We start from the raw sequence: 24,892 nt of genomic DNA, 5'->3' as shown, positions 1-24,892 counted from the left end.
AGAACCTGCATGGGAGACCAGGAGGAAGCACCTGGCTCCTGGCTTTGGATCGGCGCAGCGCCGGCTGTAGCAGCCATTTGGGGGTGAACCAATGGAGGGAAGACCTTTCTCTCTGTCTCTCTCTTTCACTGTCTACAACTCTATCTGTCAAATAAAAAATAAAAAAAGATAAAGCCATGTGAATTAGCATACTAGGAAGGAGAGACATGAGTGATTGTAGTACAGCAGGTGCTTCACTGCAATGCACTAGTGATAGTGAGGCCACAGAAGGGGGTGCAGTCAACTCCTTCTGAGAGGAGCAGGGAGGCATGCAGGGAGGTCAGACAGCATGCAGCTGTAAGGGTGTAAAGAGGAGCTGGATCAAATACTTGCTGAGATACTATGAGTTAAATCAATAGATCAGCCATTTCTCCAATGTTCCAATAATGGAGTCACATCAAAACTCAGAACTGAAATAATTATCCTGACTTGGTTATAACAGTTTTTCTTTGGATTCTGTTGGTCATCCTTCTTTCCACCTCAGAGCAATGTGCTGAAATTCTACAATCCCGTTTTCATCTATTCTTAAAGATGAATTTACATGGTGCCGATGATCATTTTCCATGACATGAACACTGTCTGCTTGTTGAGCAGCCATTTTCACCTGAATCTACTTCTCTGATCCCTAGATATTTGGCAGGTTAAGTTACTAGGTGGAAAAAGTGGATTTATAAGATAATGCACATTTTCCTTGAACTTTTTGAAACCCTTTGCGTCACCACAGCCCTCAAATACCTTCTTTCATTTTTTCTCCCCTTCTCCCTTTGTGGGAGCCACATAGTTATCCAAGAGGAGGTCTCAGACTTCTCTTCAGCCACGTAGTGACTATCGTAGATTCTAAACCTCAGTCACGGCCTTTGTCACATAGTACAGGACTGCTTCTTGTTTCTGAGTGTTCTAGAATTTAGCATTTTTACATATTAGTTTGATAATTTTGGGGAGTTTCTTGTCCAAAGTTATGTCTGTTGGCTCTTTTTATGTTCACTAAGTAGAAAACGGCACATTAGATATTGTGGAAGCACACATAGTGATGAACAAGAACTGTCCCAGCCTGTGAAGGGAACTTACTATCTAGGGGCTGTATCTTCACGTGTATAATACAAGGAAGTCGCTATTCCGGTTCTTTTCTGATGGGCAAGCATTTTGCAGATTAGGGCTATGTGTGAGCAATGTTAAAACAGTCACTTAATTGGGCTCTAAAAAAAGGCATTTCACTAGGAGGGAAAAAGCATAAAACTGGTTATCATCTCCCTCTTTAACAAAAACAACAAATTATTTTTCGCGTTTTAACTAGGTTTGTGGTTAAATCCCACAGCCCAAGAGATTTACCACAAGAAACTGATCAGCTGGATTCCCTGCACTTGCATTAAAGTCTGCAAAAGACTTCCAATTACTCAGCAATTAAACCTTAAGAGTCAGAGCTTCTGAAAGAAAAGGAAAAGTTATTCCCCTTGTTTGGCAGCAACACTCAGTAATAGTCCATTATTATTTTCTACTCAAGAGAGTCATTTCAGAAAGTTGATGTTTTGTTGTCAAAAGAATTATTTTAAAAAAAGAATTATATTGAATAAAAAATGTAAACAAAGATGTTATGCTGTCTGCTTTTTAAAAAATGAGTCATCTGAAGAATGATCTAAATTTTGAATTGCAAATATATTTTCTTGATGGAAAATATCAGTTCACGTGACTCTGCTTATTTATCCAGTTGAAAAACTAGAGTATAATTTACTTTTCTCTCCCCCTTCCCCTCTCCCTTCCCTCCCTCCCCTCATTGAATTCGGAACGCTTTGTCTGTTCTGCAGCGTGAATTGTCTTGCTTCTTTCTAGCACAGACCTCAAGTTGGAAGTGAAAATCGGGGAAAACCGGCATTTTATACTCTTGGAAGAGTCTTATTTTCCCAGGACAGAGAGAATAGTTTCAGTACTGAGAGCTGCTGAAGGGGTTAATGCTGGAACTTGGCCCAGTGTCTGTAACACTTTTTTCCCTGGCTCTGGCCCGGGTTTCCCCTTGAAGGGATTTCCCTCCTCCTCTTGCAACAAGACCCTTTATAAAGAGCAGACTTTCTATTTCACTCCTCACTCAGCCTCACTGGCTTTAGAAGCTGAAAACTCTTCCCAGGCACTTTCAGGTGGGGCAGAGAAAAGGCTTTTGGAACCGTTGTACTCTCATCACAGCAGCTATTTAAAATGCCTGGGAAGATGGTCCTGGTCTTTGGAGTCTCAACTCTACTTTGGATGATGATTGCAGCTTGTAAGTTCTCCTTGATCTGTTTCAAATGCTAATATTCCATTTTAATCCTGGTTTTCACATCAGTCAGTTTTGCTAGTAGTGAAGAAAGGCATTAGGACTTGAAACAGTAGGAAAAATGAATTTAACCTTACTTTAAAGGTGCTGTTAGTTTTGCTGTAAATCCTGACGTAGTTAGAGGTGCAAAGTTGATATTTTTGATATTTTTTTCTAGTCAAATGAGTCAATTGAATTCAATCTCTACTGTGTGCGTTCTCTTTAGTTTTTATGTCTTTCTCCTAATGTCAAATTTGTAATTTGGTTTCTATTTCTAGGAGGTCTGTTTCTAGTTTCCTGTACTTGATAACAAGGTCAAAGCTAGCAAATAACAAGCCAGCTTTGATAAATGGGCTTCAAGGTTGGAGCTGAGAGACCTTGTAAGCGAGGATGATCTCAACACCTTCTTCCGTAGTACCTTCAATGCTTTTGGGCCTCCTTGCAGTTAGGGCAGAGCAGTTTACAGAAGAGATGAGCCAGATCACATTTTGGACATTATACTAGCACAGAGAAGAGGGAACATATGAGACAACCAGTGGTAAGTTTGCTTTTCTCCCTTTTTTTGTGTTCGCAGCTCAAGCTTTTAAAATTGAGACCTTCCCCGAATCCAGATCTCTTGCTCAAATTGGTGACTCTGTCTCATTGACTTGCACCACCATGGGCTGTGCATCCCCAACATTCTCTTGGAGAACCCAGATAGACAGCCCACTGAATGGGAAGGTGAGGAGCGAGGGGACCACGTCCACATTGACCATGGATCCTGTGAGTTTCGAGAACGAACACTCTTACCTGTGTACAGCGACTTGTGAATCCAAGAAACTGGAAAAAGGAGTTCAGGTGGAAATCTACTGTGAGTGCTTTAGAAGAATCTTTGACTTTTTCTTCAATTTTGCTTTAAAATCATTTTTAAAAAGTGTCTTCTTTGAGGAGTTTTTAGAAGGACATTCATGTTCAGATTCATGCCTCGGGCAAATATGACATCAAGGAACCGAGAGACAGATGAAGGTAGCACTAGGCCAGGAAGCCGAATCTTGGCTTGTATTTGCACCTCTGCCATGGTAACTCAATCTCCCTGGCTCCAGTCTCTTAGATGTAAAGTTAAAATCTCTATTTTTTTATTTTACTTTTTAAAAATTTCCTTTTGATTATTGCCTTACATGTCTACTTGCTCATAGATCTAAATGATTTATGAATTCCACCCTTTAGAGAGTATTCATTCATTTATTCTTAGGTAATTTGGTGCTTAAAGTCAGTTTAAAGAATATGTAGATTTATAATTTATAGGTAGCTTTCACACAGAACTTTTCTCTTTGGATAATAAAAAATAGTTGTGACTGTTTTCCTCATTTTACTTAGGTGCCAATACATTTAAGATTTTTTTTGACGTCATAACATCTTAATGCTCAATTTCACAGATATTGGCATAAATTTAGGTTTGCATCCTAAGTCTGAATGAATACTCCTTGTTACCCAGTGTGCCAAAATGCATCCCACTCCATTCTCAATTCAGCAGATCAAGGTAGCAAGAGGACTATAAAACTAACCCGACAAAAATCATTTGCCTTTGTGTGCTGATGGCCTCGAATCCTAAAAACTCAACTGTACTCAACTTGTTTATCATTATTTCTTCATGAAGACCACATTTGATTATCTTATAATTACATCGGTTCTCTTCTATTGTCCTGCAGCCCAAATTTGCCTAGTAACCTTAATTGAAATTTCAACAAGCCTCATGTGTTGTTAAAACTTCCCAAGAAGCTGTCTGGATGGCTGCTTTCAATTATGCTGCTTGTACAGGCATAGTTTATGTCTGTGCAGCCTCCTGAGCTCCTTGAAAGGTCCTCTTATGTAAATACAGGGAAAAGTAGCAAGTTCTCCTATTACCCAACATCAAACTGTGCAGATTACAGGCACATTTCTTACAGAATATGAGGGAAGGAAATTATCGGTGGGGAAATGAAAAAGTACTGTGTTTTTCACATAGCAAAGCTTTTCCAAGTCCTTTGTCTTTTGCCCACAAGTACCAAATAGTTGAAGATTTAAAAAAGAGAAATGAAGCCCCTTCTGTCTTTAATTATCTTGCCTGAGTTTTTTCACCAGTAATGTCTGTTTCTCATTATGTTTAACAGTTCTTTCTCTGCTCCACATTTGATTATAGTATTCTTTAGAGTTGGGGCCTTTGTATTCTTTTTACTACAGAGTCCTAAATCTACAGATGTGTTATGGTCATGACCATATGTAACGTAAAAAGTAACTATTGCGAAGGAGACAATCAGATACTGTGTTATCTTGTACTAGAAGTTTCAGTGGTGTACTTGTTGGGACTTTGAGTTAGGCACTTCAGGGGGCAAATCTGTTTTTCAGAATTTAAAGATTACATGGATGCACCTTTATGGTAAATGAATTCTTGTCATAGGCACCATTTCCAGAAGCCAACAATATAAAGTCATTCTTTTCATTTCTCAGCATGTCTGTACCATAAGCATTCTTTGCAATGACAGACTAAAGCTTAAATTCCTTATTTGTAAAATGGAAATGTATCTGCCTTGGCTAAAATAAAAGAATGTGATATAACGTATTATAAACCTACAATAGCAATCAAGAATGATAGAAATCCTCAGTCCCCAGTTTAAATCCTAGGTTTACCATGTACTAGCTGTATGACCATGCACAAGTTAATGCAAATGAACTAAGTCTACTTTGTTTATTTGAAAGAGGAAAAAAGAGAGAGAGAGAGAGAGCCCCCATTGCTGATCCATTCCCCAAATGTCTGCAATAGCTAAGGTTGGACCATGCCAAAGCTGTGAGCCAGAAACTCAGATCTCTCATGCAGGTGGCAGAAACCCAATTTATTGAGCAACCACCTACTCTCTCTTAGGGTGCACATTGGCAGGAAGCCAGATGGGAAGTGGAACTGGAACTTGAACCCAGGCACTTCACTATAAAATCAAGTGTTCTGAGCAATATCTTGACCACAATGCCAAATACCCACTCCAGTCTAAATTTTTTTTAAAATTTAATTTTAATTAGTTTTTAATGATTCAATGTGATTTGTAACTATAATTCTAAGAACATAATGATATGTTCCCTCCTTCCTTCTCTATCTTCCTCCCACACTTCTTCCTTCTCCCTTTCTTTTTTTTTTTTGTTTTTGGGATAATATATTTTAAAGTTACATTACAGTATAAAGGCTTAATAGTTTACTGAATAAGAAATTAAACTAGTAAAAAGCAAAAGTACCCTAGTTTAGTGGGAATATAGTCAACAACTATAGACAAAAATGGAATAGAAAAATGACCATTTGATCCATATACAGTAAATTTTAAACTAATCACAGATCATAAAGCTATTGTTGTATAAAATTCTTAACTATTGGTTTGACATTGGTATAAAACAAGGTTTTATTAAATGGTATTTGCCGTAGTACTAATATGCACAGATCTTTTCTTTCTCTCTCTCTCTCTCTCTTTTTCTTTCTTTCTTTCTCTCTCTCCTTCCTTCCTTCCTTCCTTCCTTCCTTCCTTCCTTCCTTCCTCCCTCCCTCCCTCCCTCCCTCCCTCCCTTCCTTCCTTTTTTTTTTTTAAAAATGTTAGCTCCCACATTTAAGGGAGAATATGCAGTATTTGTCTTTCTGGGTCCAGCTTATTTCCCTCAACATGATGGCCCCCAATTACATCCATTTGTTGCTAATTTTGTTGTTTTTATAGTTGAATAATATTTCATTGTGTATAATACCACATTTTCTTTGTCCATTCATCTGATGATAGACACCTTGGTTGATTCCAAATTTTGCTCTTCTGAACAGTACTGCTATAAACATGGTGGTGCAAATATCTCTTTGATACATTGCATCCAACTCTTTTGGGCATGTACCCAATAGTGGAATTGCTGAATCATATGGCAAGTCTATTTCTAGTTTTTAAAGAAATCTCCACACTGATTTCCACAGCAGCTTCACTAATTTACATTCCTACCAACATCTTCACCAGCACTTTTTACTCTCTATGTTTTGGAATTTAGCCATTCTGACAGGGGTGAGGTGGTATATCATTGTGGTTTTGATTTCCATTTTCCTGATAGCAGTGATGTTGAGGAATTTTTCTTTTCTTTTTTTTTTTGGCCATTTATTTCTTCTTCTGAGAACTGACTATTGAATTCCTTTGCCCAATTCTCAACTGAAATGGTTGTTTTTTTGTTGTTGAGTTGTTTTTTAAGTTGCTGATATATTTGGGATATTAATCCTTTGTCAGGTGGTCTGCAAATATTTTTTCCCATTCTGTTGTATGTCTCTTCATTCTATTGAACATTTCCTTTGGTATGCAGAAGCTTCTGAGTTTGATGTAGTCCCATTTCTGTAGTTTTGCTTTTGTTGCCTGTGTTTGGGGATCTTGTTCAAGAAGTCATCCTGTATACCAATGTCTTAGAGTGTTTCCCCTAGGTTTTCTTCCAGCAACTTCATAGTCTCAGGAAATGTGATCTCTCTCTCTCTCTCTCTTAGCATTATTGTGAGTATAAAATAAAACCATAATTTATAGCACAGTGACAGGAACATGGAAGTTTCAATGTACATTTGTTTTTCTCTTTTCTTTTGCTCTAATAACATTCAATCCTTAACATATACATGATGAGAACTAAAGAACCCTCTAAAAGGTGACTGATTTTGACTCTTGCTTTTCAACACAACTAAGCATTATGAAATGCTACCAAAACAATTAATTCTGCTGTATTAAAACTGTATTAACAAAAAAATTAGACTTGCTTTGTACTGAGCTTAGACAGGAGGGGAACTTATGTAACACAAATGAAAAACCAGCTCATGTATTAATTTGGCCTTTGCAGCATTCCCCAAGGATCCAGAGATTCATTTGAGTGGCCCTTTGGAGGTTGGAGAACCAATCACAGTCAAGTGTTTGGTCCCTGATGTATACCCGTTTGATAGGCTAGAAGTGGATTTACTGAAAGGTGACTACCTCATGAAGAAACAGGACTTTCTGGAAGACATGGACAGGAAGTCCTTGGAAACCAAGAGTTTGGAAGTAACCTTTATTCCAGTCATTGAAGATATTGGAAAACTTATTGTTTGCCGAGCTAAATTACATATCGATGAAATTGATTCTGAACCCAAAGAAAGAGAGACCACCAAAGAACTACAGGTCTACAGTAAGTACTTGTGTTATGTGGTCTAACTTTACTGGGAATTCAATCTTGGATGTATATGGCAATCAACTTAGCATTAAGTCAGCAAGAAATTCATCTGTAGTTTTTACTCCATTTTTGTTCATTGAAAACTAATATGAAGATAATTCAAATGTTTGTGGAATACTGGAATTATAAGGTAAGCTTAGTTTGGTGCAAAAATATTTGCAAACCATGCATAAGAGAAAACTTCAAAACAGTTAGGGAAAATACATATTGCAAAAAAACCCTAGGCTTGACTAATTTGTAAAATAGTTACAAAGAAGAATATTTCAGCCCAAGAGGAGAAAAATTTCTAATAGTTAGGGCTATCCGAAAACCACATGAGTGTTTTATCAGGCAATGTGCTTGTTCTCCCAGTAAACCTTAAAACTGACTTGGAGGAATACTTGGAAGGATTGCTTAGATGAGACTCTTACTGTAGGTGAGGAATTGAACTGCATGCCTTGGAGGATGCTTCTTAATTTCTGAATATGCATGAGAATTAGAAAACACCAAACACCTAAAAAGTAACTTAGTCAAGTTAGCCAGAAACTAGATTGACTATCATTTAATGACTCAGCACTTCTTTTTCTACTAATATGGCAGAGTAAGCTTGTCAAATCTGTACAAGCACATAAACACTGCTTGTGAGAGAACTGCACTGCTCTTATTGGATTCAGATGATAGTCAGCAATTGCTCATATTGTGCCCTGCCTTTTCAGTTTCACCCAAGAATACAGTTATCTCTGTGAATCCCTCCACAAGGCTGCAAGAAGGTGGCTCTGTGACAATGACATGTTCCAGCGAGGGTCTACCAGTTCCAGAGATTTTCTGGAGTAAGAAACAAGATAATGGGAATCTACAGCGCCTTTCTGGGAATGCAACTCTCACATTAATTGCTATGAGGATGGAAGATTCTGGAATTTATGTGTGTGAAGGAGTTAATCAGATTGGGAAAAGCAGAAAAGAGGTGGAATTAATAGTTCAAGGTAAGAAGACTGTGACTAAAGAATCAAGTTGCTGTCATTGTATTTAGGCAATAGTGATACAGCTTCAAATGCTGAAATTGCTTCCTTAAATTCATTGATTATATGTCTGATTTCCATAGATTTTAGTGCAAATATGTTTGTCCTACTCGTGCAACTTTGAAAACTTTCCTCCCAGAACTTCCCATGGCTCTGCTTTCTGATTCTTTTCCAAGTTGCATCATTTCTTCACTGCCTCATTCCTTGACTTTTATTCTTCCTCCTTCTCCTTGGATAAATGTCTTTATATTTTCAAGTTACCACACCAGATTCTATTATCTTCTCACTCTTGGCTCCCAAGAATTGGGCTATAATATTCTGGTTACTACCAAAGTTCTGTTTCCACTCCATATTAACAGCCCCTGATAGTTCTATCCTAAAATGTTCCCTAGAATCTGACCTCTTCTTCAACCCTCTTGCCACTGCCTTAGTTTATCATCTCTCACTTGCATTCTTGCATAATGTCCTTAAATAACAGCATTCACAGGATGCCAGCTATGTTTCTGACACTTTACACATGTTATTTGTAATCTTTAAGAAATAACTAAAGGGTAACTATTTTGCATCCGTTTTAAAGATGAGAGAATTGAATCTCAGAGAGATTAATACTGGCATCATGTATTGATTGTATATCTAACACACTTGCCAGAAATTCTGCATTCTATATATTTTCTCATTACACTTCTTTATAAAGCTGTAAGGTTAATAAAAACTTAATCTCAGCATGGTTCAGAATTTGTCTACATCAAACAGCTCATTATCTGAATTGACTATGATTTTACTAAGGCTTGTTTTAATCCCAAACCCCATTTCTTTCCAGTTATTTAAAAATTTCAATTTTATGATCTATTTTTTAAAAATAACACTATTTCAATGGACAAATCATAATTCAGTTATGAGGTACAATGTGATGTTTTATGAGGTACAATGTTAAATGATTAGGCTAATTAACATATTCATCACCACACTTAATATTTTTTGAGGCAAGATGTTTGAAATGTACTCTTAGCTATTTTAAATAGACAATGCATTATAATGGTCTGTAGTCACACTACTAAGCAATAAATCTCAAGAAAGTATTCCTCCTAACTATAACTTCGTGCCTGTCAACACCTGTCTTCCAATCCCCTTGCTCCACCGCAGTCCAGCCTCTGGTAACCACCATTCTACTCTACTTGTGTGAGGTCAACCCTTTGAGATTACACAGGTAAGTCCTGTAGGTTCTTCCATGCTGTCATAAAGGACAGAATATCCTGTTTCATTGTTAAAGGCTGAATACTACTCCTTTGTGTTGTGTAGTTCACTGTCTTTCATTGGTCTCCCTGCTAACATTCTGTCCCTAAGATAATGAGTCCCATATACTGCTAACAGAACTAATTACTTTAAACACAAAAAGATGTTCATTTTATATGAGTTCAACATTTGTGAAATAGTCCCAGATAACTCTTCTCAGTCTGGTCAGAAACTATGTTTGCAGCTTTGTTGATGCCTTTGTACCTCTGTTCATGCTGTTCCATCTGTCTGGAATGGCTTTTCCTTATCATTCACCTGGCAAAGTCTTAGCCTTCCTTCAAGACAAAGCTCGAGTTAGTGTCCCAATTCCAGAATGTGTCAGGCAAAGCTACTTCTTTCTCCCTTTGCATTCACTCACTACTTCTTATAGTCACATATGCTCTTATGTTCAATTCAACACATTAACTAAGAGCTCTTGTCTGAGAATACAAAAATTGTTCCTGGTGCTAGGGGAAAAGGCATGAAAAAGATACTGTCATTGCTCTGGGGAAGCTGACAAATTGGCCAGAAGGGACAGGCACATAATTAGAGTTTCAATATATTCTAGCAAGAACCAAAATATTTTATCTATTGAAATGTACCTTTTCATCAGACTATAAGGTTCCTTAGAGGCAGAAACTTTCTTTCTCTCTCTCACTCTGTGTGTCTTTTAGTGTTTGGCTACACAGCACATTTTCTGCCATCTAGGAAGTATTTGGCAAATGCTTATTGAATGAATGAACAAATTATTTTTAAAAATGACTGACTTATTTATTTATTTGAAAGTCAGGGTGAGAGATGGAGATAGAGATAGAGGAGATAGAGAGAGAGGAGATAGAAAGAGAGAGATAGAAAGGGATAGAGAGAGAAACAGAGATAGAGATAGAGATAGAGATAGAGATAGAGATAGAGATAGAAAGATCTCCCATTTACTGATTCACTTCCCAAATGGCTACATTCTGGCTGAAGCCAGGAGCCCAAAATTCCATCCAGGTCTCTCACATGGGTGTCCAGGGCCCAAACACTTGGATCTTCTGTTTCTGCTTTCTCAGGTGCATTAGTAGGGAGTAGGATCAAAGTGGAGCAGCCAGCACTCAATCTGGCTCTCCAATATGGAATGCTGGTATGACAGGCAGCATCTTAGCCTGCTATATCATAATGCCCTCACTGTGAATAAATTCTAAGCATGAATGACACAAATTTCAAAAATAGAAAGGCATGCGATTTGAACATGGGTAATCAAAAAAAGTATGAGCTTATCATCAGTACTTAACTTAGTTGAGTGTTCTGTTAGTGTTCTCAAGAGCTAAGGGAAGATGTTACATTAACAGAAGTGTGTAAAGCTTATCATCCATCCTGGAATAATTCTACCCCATGATAAGCTGTATCCTATTTCATATGTAAAACAAATCTGTTCTGGGTTGGAGAAGGTTGTTTCGCATCACATGGGCACATGTGACCTTAAATACTGAAGATACAGTTGAACTTTGACAGTACCTTTCAACTATTTGTGAGTTCCTGCCCATGGAACTACAAGTTCATATAAAAATAGTGTAACCACTGTAAAGAACAATCTGGGAATTGATCACAGGCAGAAAATGTGTCTCTTTTTAAAGTTCCCAATTCTTAAACTGGCATAAAAGAAATTCAGAAACTTTCTGTTCTGAATTATCTCTTCTTCAAAATCTAGCAGCATGTCAGTTTATTGCATAATTTAAAAACACCCTTATTTGGAAAATACCAACAGGTCACAATTAGACAAACCAACCTGAGAAAAATAACTTCTCCTGGCACAGAGGAGAACTCTGCAAAATGTGGTGCATTTGGATTACCTATATATTATTGAGATTTCTTTCTTCTATCTCTAACCTACTATTTATAAGGAAGATTTTAGTGGTTTTCTGTGGGGTCTCAACAGTCACTTTCAGAGTTTCTCAACCACTCCGAGTTTCTTGAGGGGAACAGAGACAATACTTGGGATTCCCTTTCTCTCTAAATGGCTGTCATCTGAAAGAAGCCTATGTGCCCAGCAAGGATAGCACTGGCAGCCAAAGAGCTTTCCTGGATATTTGAGGCTCAGGAATTTGCCTTCACAATTCAGCTTTTAACCCCTGAAGTAATTGTGAAGTGTTTGTATATTGCATCAAAATAAAATTTGGAGGTGGTGTGTGTATCACTCTAAGGCTTAGGTTTTTTTCTTTGCTTTCAACATAACTTGATGTGGCAACATAAGCTCTAAGCACTGCAACATTATGGACATCATATCTTGTCAGAAGATATCTTTGTAGCTTTCCCAACACCTTTTTAAGATTTCATTTTGTATCCACATGAGGATGACTTGATTTGCTTATTCTGCAACTGGAAAGCTGGGTTTGTGAATCAGACCCACCTGACATCAAGTCCTTGCTGTGCAAGTGGGTAGTTATTTGGCATTTATGAGCCTAAATTTCCTCAAGAAGAAAGGAGAGGAGATAAAGATAGAGGGAAAAGTAGAAGAAGAAGTAGAAAGAGGAGAGAAGAAATAATAGTATGGTTCAAGGAATTATAAGAATTAAATGAGATAATAAATGTAAAGCAGTTAAAGATAATGCTTGAAACAAATGAATCACTTAAATTATTTGAGTTACTGTCCACTATAACAGTTATTTGATACACTACATTGGGTCACAGACTGGATTTTTGAAAAGAGGCCAACCTGTCTCTTGACAGATTTTTACCTACATTTGTTCTGATAGTCAGATCCAATAGACTATCATGGATTAATTCTTGAAAAATGTGATCTCTGTGTTTGGTCCAGTGGTTAAGATACCAGTTAGGGTGCCCATGTCCCACATGGTAGTGCCTGAATTTGGAGATTGTGCCTCCTGATTGTAGCTTCCCGCAAAGCAGACGCTGGGAGATAAAAGTGATGACTCAGGTAGTTGGGTCAATGACACTCACATGGGAGATCTGGATTGAGCTCTTGACTCCTGGCTTTGGCCCTCACCCAGCCCCAGCTGCTGAGGGCATTGGGAGGGAGCCAGCGGATGGACGATTTCTCTGTCTCTCTGGCTGACAATTAAAAAAATATGCAGTCTCATGTTTTATGGTCCCAAGTGGAAAGAAGTAATTGCTTCTTGGCACAGATGTTAGCTGAAAGGAAATCAAGAAAAATGAAATCATAGGAATGTGATGAAAGAGAAGAGAATCTTACCTTTTCATTATTTTCTTTTCCAGAGAAACCATTTACCGTTGAGATCTCCCCTGGACCCAGGATTGCTGCTCAGATTGGGGACCCAGTTGTATTGACATGTAGTGTCAGGGGCTGTGAGACCCCATCTTTCTCTTGGAGAACCCAGATAGATAGCCCTCTGAATGGGCAGGTGACAAGTGAAGGGACCAAGTCTTTGCTAACATTGAGTCCTGTGAGTTTTGAGAACGAACATTCTTACCTATGTACCGTGACCTGTGGACATAAGAAACTGGAAAAGGGAATTCAGGTGGAGCTCTACTGTAAGTGATTTTCAGAGTTGTTTTCTGTTTATCTATTTTTTCCAGTTCTACAGGAAGAAAGATACTGTTTGTGATAAGAAATGAGATCCATTTGTTTAGGAAGGAAATTTAGCATTGTGAATGGTTCCTAAATCTCTGAACCAAAATGGTTTGATGCACTGTAAGTGATCTAAATCTGAAGTATATATTGCATATGCACACAACCTTTAATTTGGGTCTTGGTGCATTCAAAGACACACCTCCTCCTCATCCCTTTCATAAGTACATGGAGCATATGAGGTGTGAGGTGAGAGCAAGGGTGAGGACCAGTACATGTTCACATAACTGGGTGGGTATGACGGCTGCTCAACTACTCACATTGTGGCTGAGCCCAGAGCCTACAATTTAAAGGCACATTTGGAAAGCTGGTGTGCAGGATGGAAAATAATCAGGCAGTGGAATGCAGGAGAAGCCAACAATGAAGGTAGGGAGTTCAATCTGAGATGGAGGTGCACAGATCTAGCAGCTCAGGTGGGAAGCAGGATCTGGAAGCAGCAGCAGGTTTGAATTGCTCGGCACTGAATGCATACACTAAATTGTCCCCTTCATAAAAATCCTCTATAAGCTCAAATCTCTGTGAATTGATATTGACAGCATTCCTGTCTATAATGAACGAGAGACAGAATATGTGAAGTGACCACAGGCTTGCTTCTTTTAGAGAGTTCATTCTGCCCTGTTTAATTCAGCAGGACTAAAAGGAATGCACTGTAGACATGTTGAACCAGAGCCTTGCCTGACTTGGGTTACCCCCTCCCCCTGGATTTTGTTCAGAATGAGTTAGAGCATGTCTATAAAGGGATTTGGATCTCTCAAGTGAGGGTAAATTTTATTGTGTTACCGTATTACCCGGAGTCCAGGATCTGCTGATGTAGGCACATTCCCAGCAGAAATGAGAACCAGCAGTGAAGTCTTACTGCAATATGGAAATCATTGAGAATATGCCCCTTTAACAACATTTCCCTTAAAGAAAACCAATTTCTAACATTATGCTCGCCCTTTAATGACTATTTGGGTCTCATTTTTTTATTGATCTGGATAAGATAAATGTCATTCATTAGACTCTAAGTCCCTTAGATTATATTCTGAATAAATGAGTAAAAGAGTTCTTTTTTTTTAAGTTACAAGTATTTTCTGAGAATATTTAAAACTTGCTGCCCAAATTCGGTCATCAGAAAAATTAAATGTCTAAATTGAGAGCTTCCCTATGGGTCTTACTTGATACTGTGAGGCAGCACAGTTCAGTGAACCCAAAAATGGGCTCTGGGGCCAGAGAAGCATGGATTCGGAGCTCAGCCTGGTGATGTACTACATATGATGCATAATGAAAGGCTCTTACCCCTGTAAGTTTCTGCTTTTCTAGCTGTAAAATAAGTTGAATAATAACCATTTTATCAGGCTGCTTTGAAGACTGAGACAATGAATATTAAGGGACTGCATCACAGCACATATTTAAAACATTTGGAATGTGCAGTTAAGAAAATAAGCTGGTAGAAACTGATGTATTCTTAGGAATCAGGCCATGTGCTCAGCCGGATTGCATCATTAGGAAGAGGAAAGATAAATAAAAATGTTCATTACTGATAACTTGATGTACTAAGCATTTTGTCTCCACATTTGCTGTTTATATTTGCATGTAATGTAATCAGCACATATTTATACTTAATATGATTATTTATAAATCAATGATTAATGATTGTTCTATCCCAGGTGAGATAAAGCTGTCATTTTGAGACCTTTGCAGCAAGTAGAGCTCAGCTCAATTTGTCCTTGAATGCCACATGTAAATATTGCTTTTGCTTGATATTTGCAGCATTCCCTAGAGATCCAGAAATTGAGCTGAGCGGTCCACCAGTGAATGGGCGCCCTGTCACTGTCAGCTGCAAAGTTCCTAATGTGTACCCTTTTGACCGGTTGGAGATTGAATTACTTAAGGGAGAGACCATGATGAAGAATAAAGAATTTTTGGAGGAAGAGGATAAGAAATCCCTAGAGACCAAAAGTTTAGAAATGACCTTCATCCCCACCATGGAAGACACTGGCAAAGTTCTTGTTTGTCAGGCCAAGTTACATATTGATGAAATGGAATTTGAACCCAAACAAAGGCAGAGTACACAACCACTTTTTGTCAATGGTAAGTACATATGTGATGTATCCACATTTTATACTATAGATTTGTTTGTCATGTTGGCTAGGCAATAGTTAACATAAGGTTAATAGTTAAAACTGGTGTGGAAATAAACTAACTGAAAAGAAATTTCAAAATGATGATCACAGCAAATTTTCACTCAAAACTTAAAATAATTGCCATATATTTTCTCAAGATTTTATGGGTTGGCCATTTGAGGAGGGAAGAACTGGGCAGTTATTCTGCTCCTATTGGTATCAGCTGGGCTCACGCATGGGTTTTTTTTCAGTCAGGCAAGCAGGGCTGGCTGGCCTCGCACAGCTTCATGCATGTGTCTGGGACCTTCCTCTGAGATGTCTAGGGCTCCCTTTCTTCACGTGTGTCATCCTCAAGGAAGGTGGCCTACGCTGCTTCTCCAGAGCACAGCGTTTCAAGAAGATGATAATGAAGGCAGCCTGCTATAGCCTGAGTTTGGGAGTACGGCAGTGTTTCTTCCACTTCCTGTCAGCCAAAGTGAGTCACGAGGTCATCCCAGATTTAAGCAGTAGAAAAATAGCCCGTACCTCTACAAGAGGAAATTCAAATGACTTATAGTCATGTTTAATTTACCATAAGTGGCAGTATACATCATCCTTAACCATCCGTTCTTTAATAGTAAGAAAATTCTTATAGAATATGCTTTCATTAGGAAACTCCTCTGGCACAGTGTGTCCATATTCTATTCTATCATTCTTAACTCCTGAATCGAGTGGGAAGAGATATCTCCTGTGGTAAAAATTATCAACGTTTATAAGCAGTTGTAAATCTCATTGGAACTCAAGGGATAAAGGGAGGAAACTAACAAGTGCTTTTACTTTTCAGTTGCCCCCAGGGATATAGCTGTCTGGGTCAGTCCCTCGTCCATCGTGGAGGAAGGCCGTTCTGTGAATATGACGTGCTCTAGTTATGGCCTTCCAGCTCCAAAAATCCTGTGGAGCAGACAACTGAAAAATGGGGACCTACAGCCTCTTTCAGAAAATACAACTTTAGCCTTAATTTCTACAAAACTGGAAGATTCTGGTATTTACGTGTGTGAAGGGATTAACCTGGCTGGAAAGAGCAGAAAAGAAGTTGAATTAGTTATCCAAGGTGAGAAAAGTGTGGTGAATGAGCTATTGCTAGTATATTTGGGAGGTGTGTTATCAGTTGGTCTTAATCCACTGCGCCACAGCACCAGCCCCGGTTGTGTTATCAGTTAGGAATAAAGTTCTGTTTGAAAACAAAAGTTTTACTAAAATACTATGTTAAGAGTTTCTGAAGAGTTCATGGTGCTTCCCATGCATGGAAAGCTCCTGGCATGATACCTTATCATGAACCATTCTAAGTCGCTTATCCTGAAATGTTGTTAACCTTGAGTGAAATGGGAACTCCGCCAGAAGTTCTAGTAACATGTGTGAAGTAATGATTATGAGGTTGAAATAAGGCTAGGAAGGGGTATATATGTATTTGGAAATTATGTAGAACCAAAGCTGACATATATGACCAAGTTGGACCCTTTGTGGCAATCTTTCAAGGTATCTCCTAGTATTTGCTTAGAAGCCTAAGAAGGCACTCAAATCTTTGATAAATTTTGAAATTAAGAGCAGCAGTGACTATGTCTTCTGCTTCACCAGCCAGATGGCACAGAACCACTAGAGTGGATTAAAGTTGTCAGCTATAATACTGCCTTCTCCAAAATGGAGACCCAGGACTGAGAACCAAGCATTTCCTACTACGCACAATGAAATCATAGGCAATTACAAACAAAATGATGACATGATCAATTCGGACTTACCCCTGCACCTTCCCTTTGGGTATCTGGATTCTTTTCTTCACCGAAGTGGTCATTTTTCTCTCTTATCTCTTAGTAGTATTCCCAGTAAGGTATTACTGGCTTTCCCGTTACCTCATCTTGTTGAGATGTATATCTTAAAGGAAGAAACTTGGGAGGGTCACTCACAATATTATTAAAATCTTTAAGAATGATATGTATCCTAGCACTATGGTCTTGATCAAGGCATAAAATATTTGAGCTAGGACATTTAACTTAGTAGTTAAAACACCAGTTAAGATTCTCGCATCCCATTTCACAGTGCCTGAATTTGATACCTAGTTCTAGATTCGTGCTCTTGCAGACTCTGGGAGACAGCAGTGATAGCTCAAACAGTTAGGTTCCTGCCACCCATGCAGGCTACCTGGATGGTATTCTCAACTCCTATCTCTTCCCAGCCCCAGCCATTTTCATTGTGGGCATCTGGGAAATGCAGCAGGGCATTGGAGCTTTTTCTTACTGTGGCTGCCTCTCAGCCTCTCAAATAAAGCATATTTTTTAAAAAACATAGAAACTTCAGAATCCTGTAAAGGACTTTGTACTTTAAGAAAATTCTGCAAAATAGTGTGAAGAAATTAATTTCCTCTTTCATAACAGTATTTGAATTCTATAACTATTTATTAAATATGTGATCTTTGTGTTAAGCTGGATAAAGAATTATATTCTAAAAATGAAGCATAAGACATGTCTTCTGTTGTTTAAAACATCATCAATTATAATAATTCAGTAAATGCTTGTTTTTAGATACTTGTTTTCTTGAATTGTTATAACAAATTTTGAGATTCTCATTTTGTTTTAAGATTCATTTTATTTATTTGAAAGGCAGAGTTACAGAGAGAGTGGGAGAGACAGAAAGAGCTAGAGAAATCTTCTATATGCTGGTTCACTCCTGAAATGGCCACAATAGCCAGGGCTGGGCCAGGCTGAAGCCAGGAGCCAGGAGCCTCATCCAGTTCTCCCACATGGATGTAGGGGCCCAAGGACCTGGGCCATCCTCTGCTGCTTTCCTAGGCACATTAGCAGGGAGCTGGATTGGAAATAGAGCAACTGGGACTTGAACCAGAACCCACAAGGGATGCTGGCATTGCAGACGGTAGCTTAGCCTGCTGTGCCACAATGCTGGCCCCAAATGCTTGACTTCTTTACTTACTCTTCTTAACATTTAATGCAAGCATGAGTACTTCTGTAGAAGCTATTGTTGATGTCACTAAATTAATATGGAATTGGTTTATATTTCACTCAATCAGCAGTGCCTTTTAAATTCTCTTTATAGTTGCTCCAAAAGATATACAACTGACGGCTTTTCCTTCTAAGAGTGTCAAAGAAGGAGACACTGTCATTATTTCCTGTACTTGTGGGAATGTTCCTGAAACTTGGATAATTCTGAAGAAAAAAGCGGAGACAGGAGACACAGTGCTAAAGTCTATAGATGGTGCATATACCATTCGTAAGGCCCAGCTGGAGGATGCAGGAGTGTATGAATGTGAATCTAAAAATGAGGTTGGCTCACAATTAAGAAGTATAACACTTGATGTTAAAGGTTAGTTTTTGTTTCTGTCTTTTCATTTTTGTAATAGTTCAGAGGTGTCAAGGATTATAAAGAAGTTCTAGTATTAGATGGATGAGTTGACAAAATAGAACTGAATTCCTCATTGATTGGGGTTACTTCTTAATGTTTCTGAAAATAATCAAGCACAGATGCTCTAACCTATAGAGTTTAGCCAGGAAGTTAACATTAATCATGAGTGAATGTGGAATTTCCATTTGCTTTTTTTCAAGGTTGACAATTCATCATTGGTCTCCTAGGTCTTGCATGTGCTAAGTATTTAACCATGTTTTCAAAACCATTCCTTGAGGGTTACAAGGGAACTAAAGAAGTAGCATTAGCACATTGAAAAGATGGGTTCTATTCAGGCTATCTTCCTTCCTACCAGAAGGGACCACTGTTTACTGAACATAGAGTAAATGGCTAGTTTCTAGATTGACTCTTTTCAGGATAATAATTGGGATTAGCAATCTTGATCCTGATTGACATAAAAAAAAGCCATTTAAACTACAGAAAAGCCTTTGTAAAAATCCAAGTCCCTTACCTTCCTACTCTTTTCTGATGGAGAGAGAGAGGAAGAGGGAATGGTTTCATGGGAGAAAGCTAATCTTCTAACCCCTCTTGTAAATGCACAGTAGGTAGGATCTGTTGATCTTATTGGTGGAAGCAGAATATATTAGCCTTGACAAATCAGTCTCATACTCTTTGCATAATAATGAGTTCCTATTGTGAATTAGAAGCTATACTTGGCTTTGGCAGTGGTGTGAACAGGACTGCAAACAAATGCCAACGCTTAATACGTCTGGCACTTGGTTACCAGAGTTACCAACCACTTATCAGTGTAGAGAAAATTTGAACCTAAATCAGATAAAAATTTTAGTCCTTTGGCCAAATTTCTCAAGATTGCAAGCCTTACGATATGATTTCTTTTCTTTTCTGTTTTTTTTTTTTTTTTTGGCTTATATTACCATATGTTTTCTGTCTTCACAGTACCTCCTCGAAACACGACAATATCAATACATCCATCTAGCAATGTTAAAGAAGGGGAAAATATCACAATTACATGTAAAACTTTTAGTCATCCGCCTGCAGTGATTATCCTGAAAAGAGTTGATCTTGCCAATGAAATTACTATGTGTTCAAAGAATGGAACATTTACCTTATACCATGTCACTCAAAGTGATACAGGGGTATATGTAATCAGAGCTTCCAATGAGGTTGGGGATGATTCTGGACGGATTGAGATCTCAGTTATGAGTAGGTTGAAATTCCTTCATTCCTATTTTCTTTGATCCATGATTCCACCAAGCCACCTTTAATTGGGCCTACCCCCAAGAAATCAGACTGCTAACATTTCTGTAATGCTGTTTATAACTAATTGTTCTCACATCAAAACTTATTCTCCACTTTTTAACTTTTTCCCATACATAGCTGTTTTTCTAATTGCTTTATTATATTAATTCTCACACATTTGCCACTGTTTGCTCATATTTACATGAATAACCACAGACTATTAGGCACTGAGCTACACATTCATGCCCCTAAACTGAGTATGGTTGAAAATAGCTAGATATGAATAGAGATTAAAAAAAAAAACCTGACATTTTTCTGAGTATTTTAGATAATTTTCCTTTGTATATGGCTGGGCTTATTACTCATTCTGTTTTGTTTTCATTTAAGTATATTACATTGATAGAAATGGTTAAGAATCTAGTATTTGCTGTGTTTATACAACTAGTAGCAAATTATATTTGAAGGTTGCCCTGGCAACTGACTCAACAGAAAATTTGTGTTTTTCTGAAGATGTCTAAGGCAGAAAATGAAAGACAAAAAAAGTATATATATGTATATGTATATATATAAGTCTATATGTATATATATGTATATGTATATGTGTGTATATATATATACATGTACATGTATATATATAAACATGTATATGTGTGTGTATATATATATATATATATAATAAAACCATGGGAATTGAAATACTATTACCCACCATGTCATGTCATCAATATTGAAAATTAACCACAATTATGGTGATGGATATCTCATTAAAATACTACCTTTATACTTTGGCTAGCTGAACTCTACCAATGGAAAGTACAAAATGAGACAGTAATGTTTAGGGTAACTGCTTTTCCTTTAACAACTTTGAATAAATTTACTTCACATCATCTGATGTTAGTGATTCCTTTCTACCTGGTAGACCTTTAGTGATTAGAAAACTCCAGAAGGAATGTAATAATAACCAAACTCAAATGATTTATTCCTGCTAGAACTGAGGCAACAAATATGCCACTTCATAAAACTTCACATTTGTGAGGTCATACAATGCTGTGAAAACAAAAGAGAAAGAGAAGCAAGTTTTCAAAAAATTCTAAGCTGTATTCTTCAGTGTTCTTGTAGGGTTCAAGTGTTAAACAGCATTGAAGCTGCCTGATTATGTTTTAGATTAAATAGAAACTAACTTGAAAGTTTATGTTTATTGGTACTTTCTGAACTCCATTTTAAACTAAATCACAAAATGATAGGATGTAGCAAGAAAAAAAACCTGTTAGTGAGTTGTCAGCTATGCCAGCCGCGTGTCAGGAACTGGGTGTTCAGTGGTAGATCAATGAAAACGTAGACACACATGTCTTTTTCTAGTTTATAATCTAGAGGAGGAAACATGATTTAATAATTATAAGGACAGGAAGTGCTAAGAGCTATGAAGGGAAAAGGTAGTAATAGGTTTTGAGAGTGTGTTTGGATTCTTTGTCTGGACTGGGGAGATGTGGTTTGTAGGATGCATCTCTGAGCAAGTAACGTTTAAGTTGAAACATGATGTATACTATCCAATGAAACTTAGTTTATCATGAGATTATATGAAAGCAGAAGAGGAGTAACCTGATAAAATGGCCCACTTCAGACATAAAAAACAAGGTTTTCTGTAAAGCTCTGAAAAAGTCATCAGCAAGAATTCTTTCTGTTACTATATTATTTATAGTGTTTACCTATAATGTTGACAAACCACATGTTATAAGGATTGCTTTAGAGAAATTATTAGTCACTTCAATTCATGGTGATCAGAGCCTCGGTTCTTTAGTAGATTTTTCTGTTTCCCAATGAAAGCACCTCTGTTCAACTCCTGCTCTTGTAAATTAGCTCTAAAGGTTGCACCTTCCGTTCCTCTCTGCAAGTGAACCTGAATATATTAGAATCAAGTTCGTAGAAGTCCACAACTGTCATCTTTAGATCCATCAAGACCATAGCAACCAGCAGCTAATGCTTTGAGTAATTCAGAAAAATATGCATTTGGGGTCCTATTGGTCCTTATAGCTGCTTTGTTTTGCTTCTCTTTGGAGAACTAGTTGTACTGTTACAATAAAACATGCTACCATTATTAAATGATTTCTTTTTGTACTAGACATTAATAGCATCTATTCTGTTATTTTCCAGGAAGAGAAAATAGCAAGGACTATTTTTCTCCTGAACTTCTCGTGCTCTATTGTGCATCCTCCTTAATAATACCTGCCATCGGAATGATCATTTACTTTGCAAGAAAAGCCAACATGAAAGGATCATACAGTCTGGTAGAAGCACAGAAATCAAAAGTGTAGCTAATGTTTGAAATGTTCATCAAGAGATACTATTTATCAATCCTGAATATGGCTCATCATTCCGCAAGAAAAATGAGCTGAGAGTATAAACTTCCATGAATGTATTCAATGTGGAAAGAAATGGCTGCCTATGTCCCTTGCTGTGACCAAGAAGCCAAAGGAAAACTTTCTGCATGAAAAATTGTTACTGCCATTAAGATGAGAGGACTGGAGAAGTTCCCTGATGTGTATATAAAATAGCATTATCTGTATATATGTAAAATACAATTAATCCATAATTGTTTAAGTTTGCTTGGAATAGCAACACTCAATATTCAGATTGTTAAAATAATTAAATAGTATTGCTTAAACTGTAATAAGTTAATGCATCTTGGGAAAATTTAATGTTAACATCAACTGGCAGCTTACCGAAGTCATCTTTTCATATTTTATTTCCTTTAACAAAATTTTATTCCTATGATGTTTATTGACAATAATTTTATGTCTTATAAAGATGCTAGGGTTTTATATTTTTTATAGGCAAATGATTAACAAAGAGAACAGTGGATTGACTTTCAGGTACTAAATACCTCAACCTATGTTATAATGGTTGACTGGGTTTTTCTGTATGGTACTGGCATGGTACGGAGAAGTTTTATAATTTTGTTTCTTATTCAGATGCTTGTGTAACTTTACCAATGTGCTCTAAAGGTGGAATTTCTTTTGATTGTTTTTGTAAAGGTTTAGTTTTTTGTATAGTAAAGCAATAGTTTCTGGAATTGGAAATGTTGTGTGTTTGTTCATTGTAAGCTTCCTCCTTTAGTAATATTGCAGCTCTTTCTGAAATGCCAAGTTATAAGAGTGAGAAGTTCAAACTCTGGAAATAATACAGATTCTCAAAATTTGGCCCCTGGACTACTACTTATCACTGAGGGAACTTGAGTAAATTCATATTTCTTGATGCCATCCAAACCTATTGAAATACTTGGAATCTGTAATTGTTCAATAAAAAAAATAAGGTGTACACAAACAGAATGTATGTAGATAAACATGTACATGTTAATGGGGAACAAATGAACACCTGTGTGTTCCACCAAGTCTGAGAGAGAGAACATTACTATTTTTCAGAGCCTCTTATATGCCGTGTACTGATAGCAACTCTTTCTTCTCAGTGAGCAACAAGCACTAAGTATCTTAAATGATATATATTGACTGTTCCCTTAATTTCTTTGGAGGTTTTACAACTGTATACAGGAGTCTTAAAAAGTTCACGGAGATGGATATTATGAAAAAACCATGCATGAGTTTCAAATAATCTTTGGACCAAAATAAACTTATTTTTAATTCAATTTGCACAAAGTTTTAACAGTACACTTATGTATATATTCCTAAGTAATACATTATTTCATCTTTTGATTTTTATATATTCAAATTACTTATTTGCTTTGTGACTTTGTTCTGTCAATTAAATTACATTCTTACATAATTCATCCATGATGTGAGTAGTTATATGTCATTCATTTTATTGCTGTATAGTATTCCACTATAAGATTTTTGCCACAATTTCATCCTTCAACTCTTGATGCACATGTGAATTTTTTCCAGTTTATTTTTCTATTATGAAGAAAGTTTTTATAATTGTTGTACATGTTCTTGGCTAACATGTACAAGAATTTACCTAAAGTGCAATTCCTGCAGAATCAATACTACTAATGAATTTGATGGATTGTTGTATACATACATACTGAAGTTTATAGGGAAAGCCAAAGTGATTAAAATAGTTTATATTTTCATCAGCAGCGCATCAGAGTTTTCAGTACTGAACAACTGACAAATGTGGTGATATCTGACTTTTTCAAAGATTTTCCTCCCTTATATTTGTAAGATAAGTTCTTAATGTTTTAAAACTGCATTTCCCTGATTATTAAGAGACTGAGAGGCCGGCGCTGTGGCATAGTAGGTTAATTATCCGCCTGCAGCGTCGGAATCCCATGTGGGTGCCGGTTCTAGTCCTGGCTGCTCCTCTTCCAGCCCAGCTCTCTGCTGTGGCCCGGGAGTGCAGTGGAGGATGGCCCAAGTGCTTGGGCCCTGCACCCACGTGGGAGACCAGGAGGAAGCACCTGGCTCCTGGCTTCGGATCGGCGCAGCTCCGGCTGTTGCAGCCATTTGGGGGTGAACCAATGGAAGGAAAACCTTTCTCTGTCTCTCTCTCTCTCACTGTCTATAACTATACCTGTCAAATAAATAAATAAAAATTTTTAAAACAAAAAAAATAAAAATAAAAAGGCTGGCGCTGCAGCTCAATAGGCTAATCTTCCTCCTGTGGCGCTGGCACCCCAGGTTCAAGTCCCTGTTGTGGCGCCGGTTCTGTCCCGGTTGCTCCTCTTCCAGGCCAGCTCTTTGCTGTGGCCTGGGAGTGCAGTGGAGGATGGCCCAAGTGCTTGGGTCCTGCACCCCAT

The 24,892-nt window shown here is 37.5% G+C and overlaps 1 protein-coding gene across 5 annotated transcripts; it reads left to right on the top strand.

Moving 5' to 3' along the window:
• The first annotated feature begins 1,823 nt into the window (after nucleotides 1-1,823).
• Nucleotides 1,824-23,923, top strand: VCAM1 (vascular cell adhesion molecule 1). 5 transcript variants are annotated; one of them, XM_008263958.5, is made up of 10 exons: nucleotides 1,824-2,290; nucleotides 2,898-3,173; nucleotides 7,163-7,483; nucleotides 8,224-8,490; nucleotides 13,015-13,290; nucleotides 15,140-15,460; nucleotides 16,316-16,582; nucleotides 18,577-18,843; nucleotides 19,840-20,106; nucleotides 22,294-23,923. In XM_008263958.5, the coding sequence occupies exons 1-10, from the start codon at nucleotides 2,227-2,229 to the stop codon at nucleotides 22,452-22,454; spliced, it is 2,487 nt and encodes an 828-aa protein (XP_008262180.3). In that variant the 5' UTR covers nucleotides 1,824-2,226; the 3' UTR covers nucleotides 22,455-23,923.
• The last annotated feature ends 969 nt before the right edge of the window (nucleotides 23,924-24,892 follow it).

The sequence above is a fragment of the Oryctolagus cuniculus genome, chromosome 7 (genome assembly GCF_051225735.1).
Source record: "Oryctolagus cuniculus isolate XC-2025 breed Fujian yellow rabbit chromosome 7, ASM5122573v1, whole genome shotgun sequence".
NCBI lineage: Eukaryota > Metazoa > Chordata > Mammalia > Lagomorpha > Leporidae > Oryctolagus > Oryctolagus cuniculus.
Note: the sequence above shows the minus strand (reverse complement) of the source record. Positions and strands in the feature narration are given on the sequence as shown.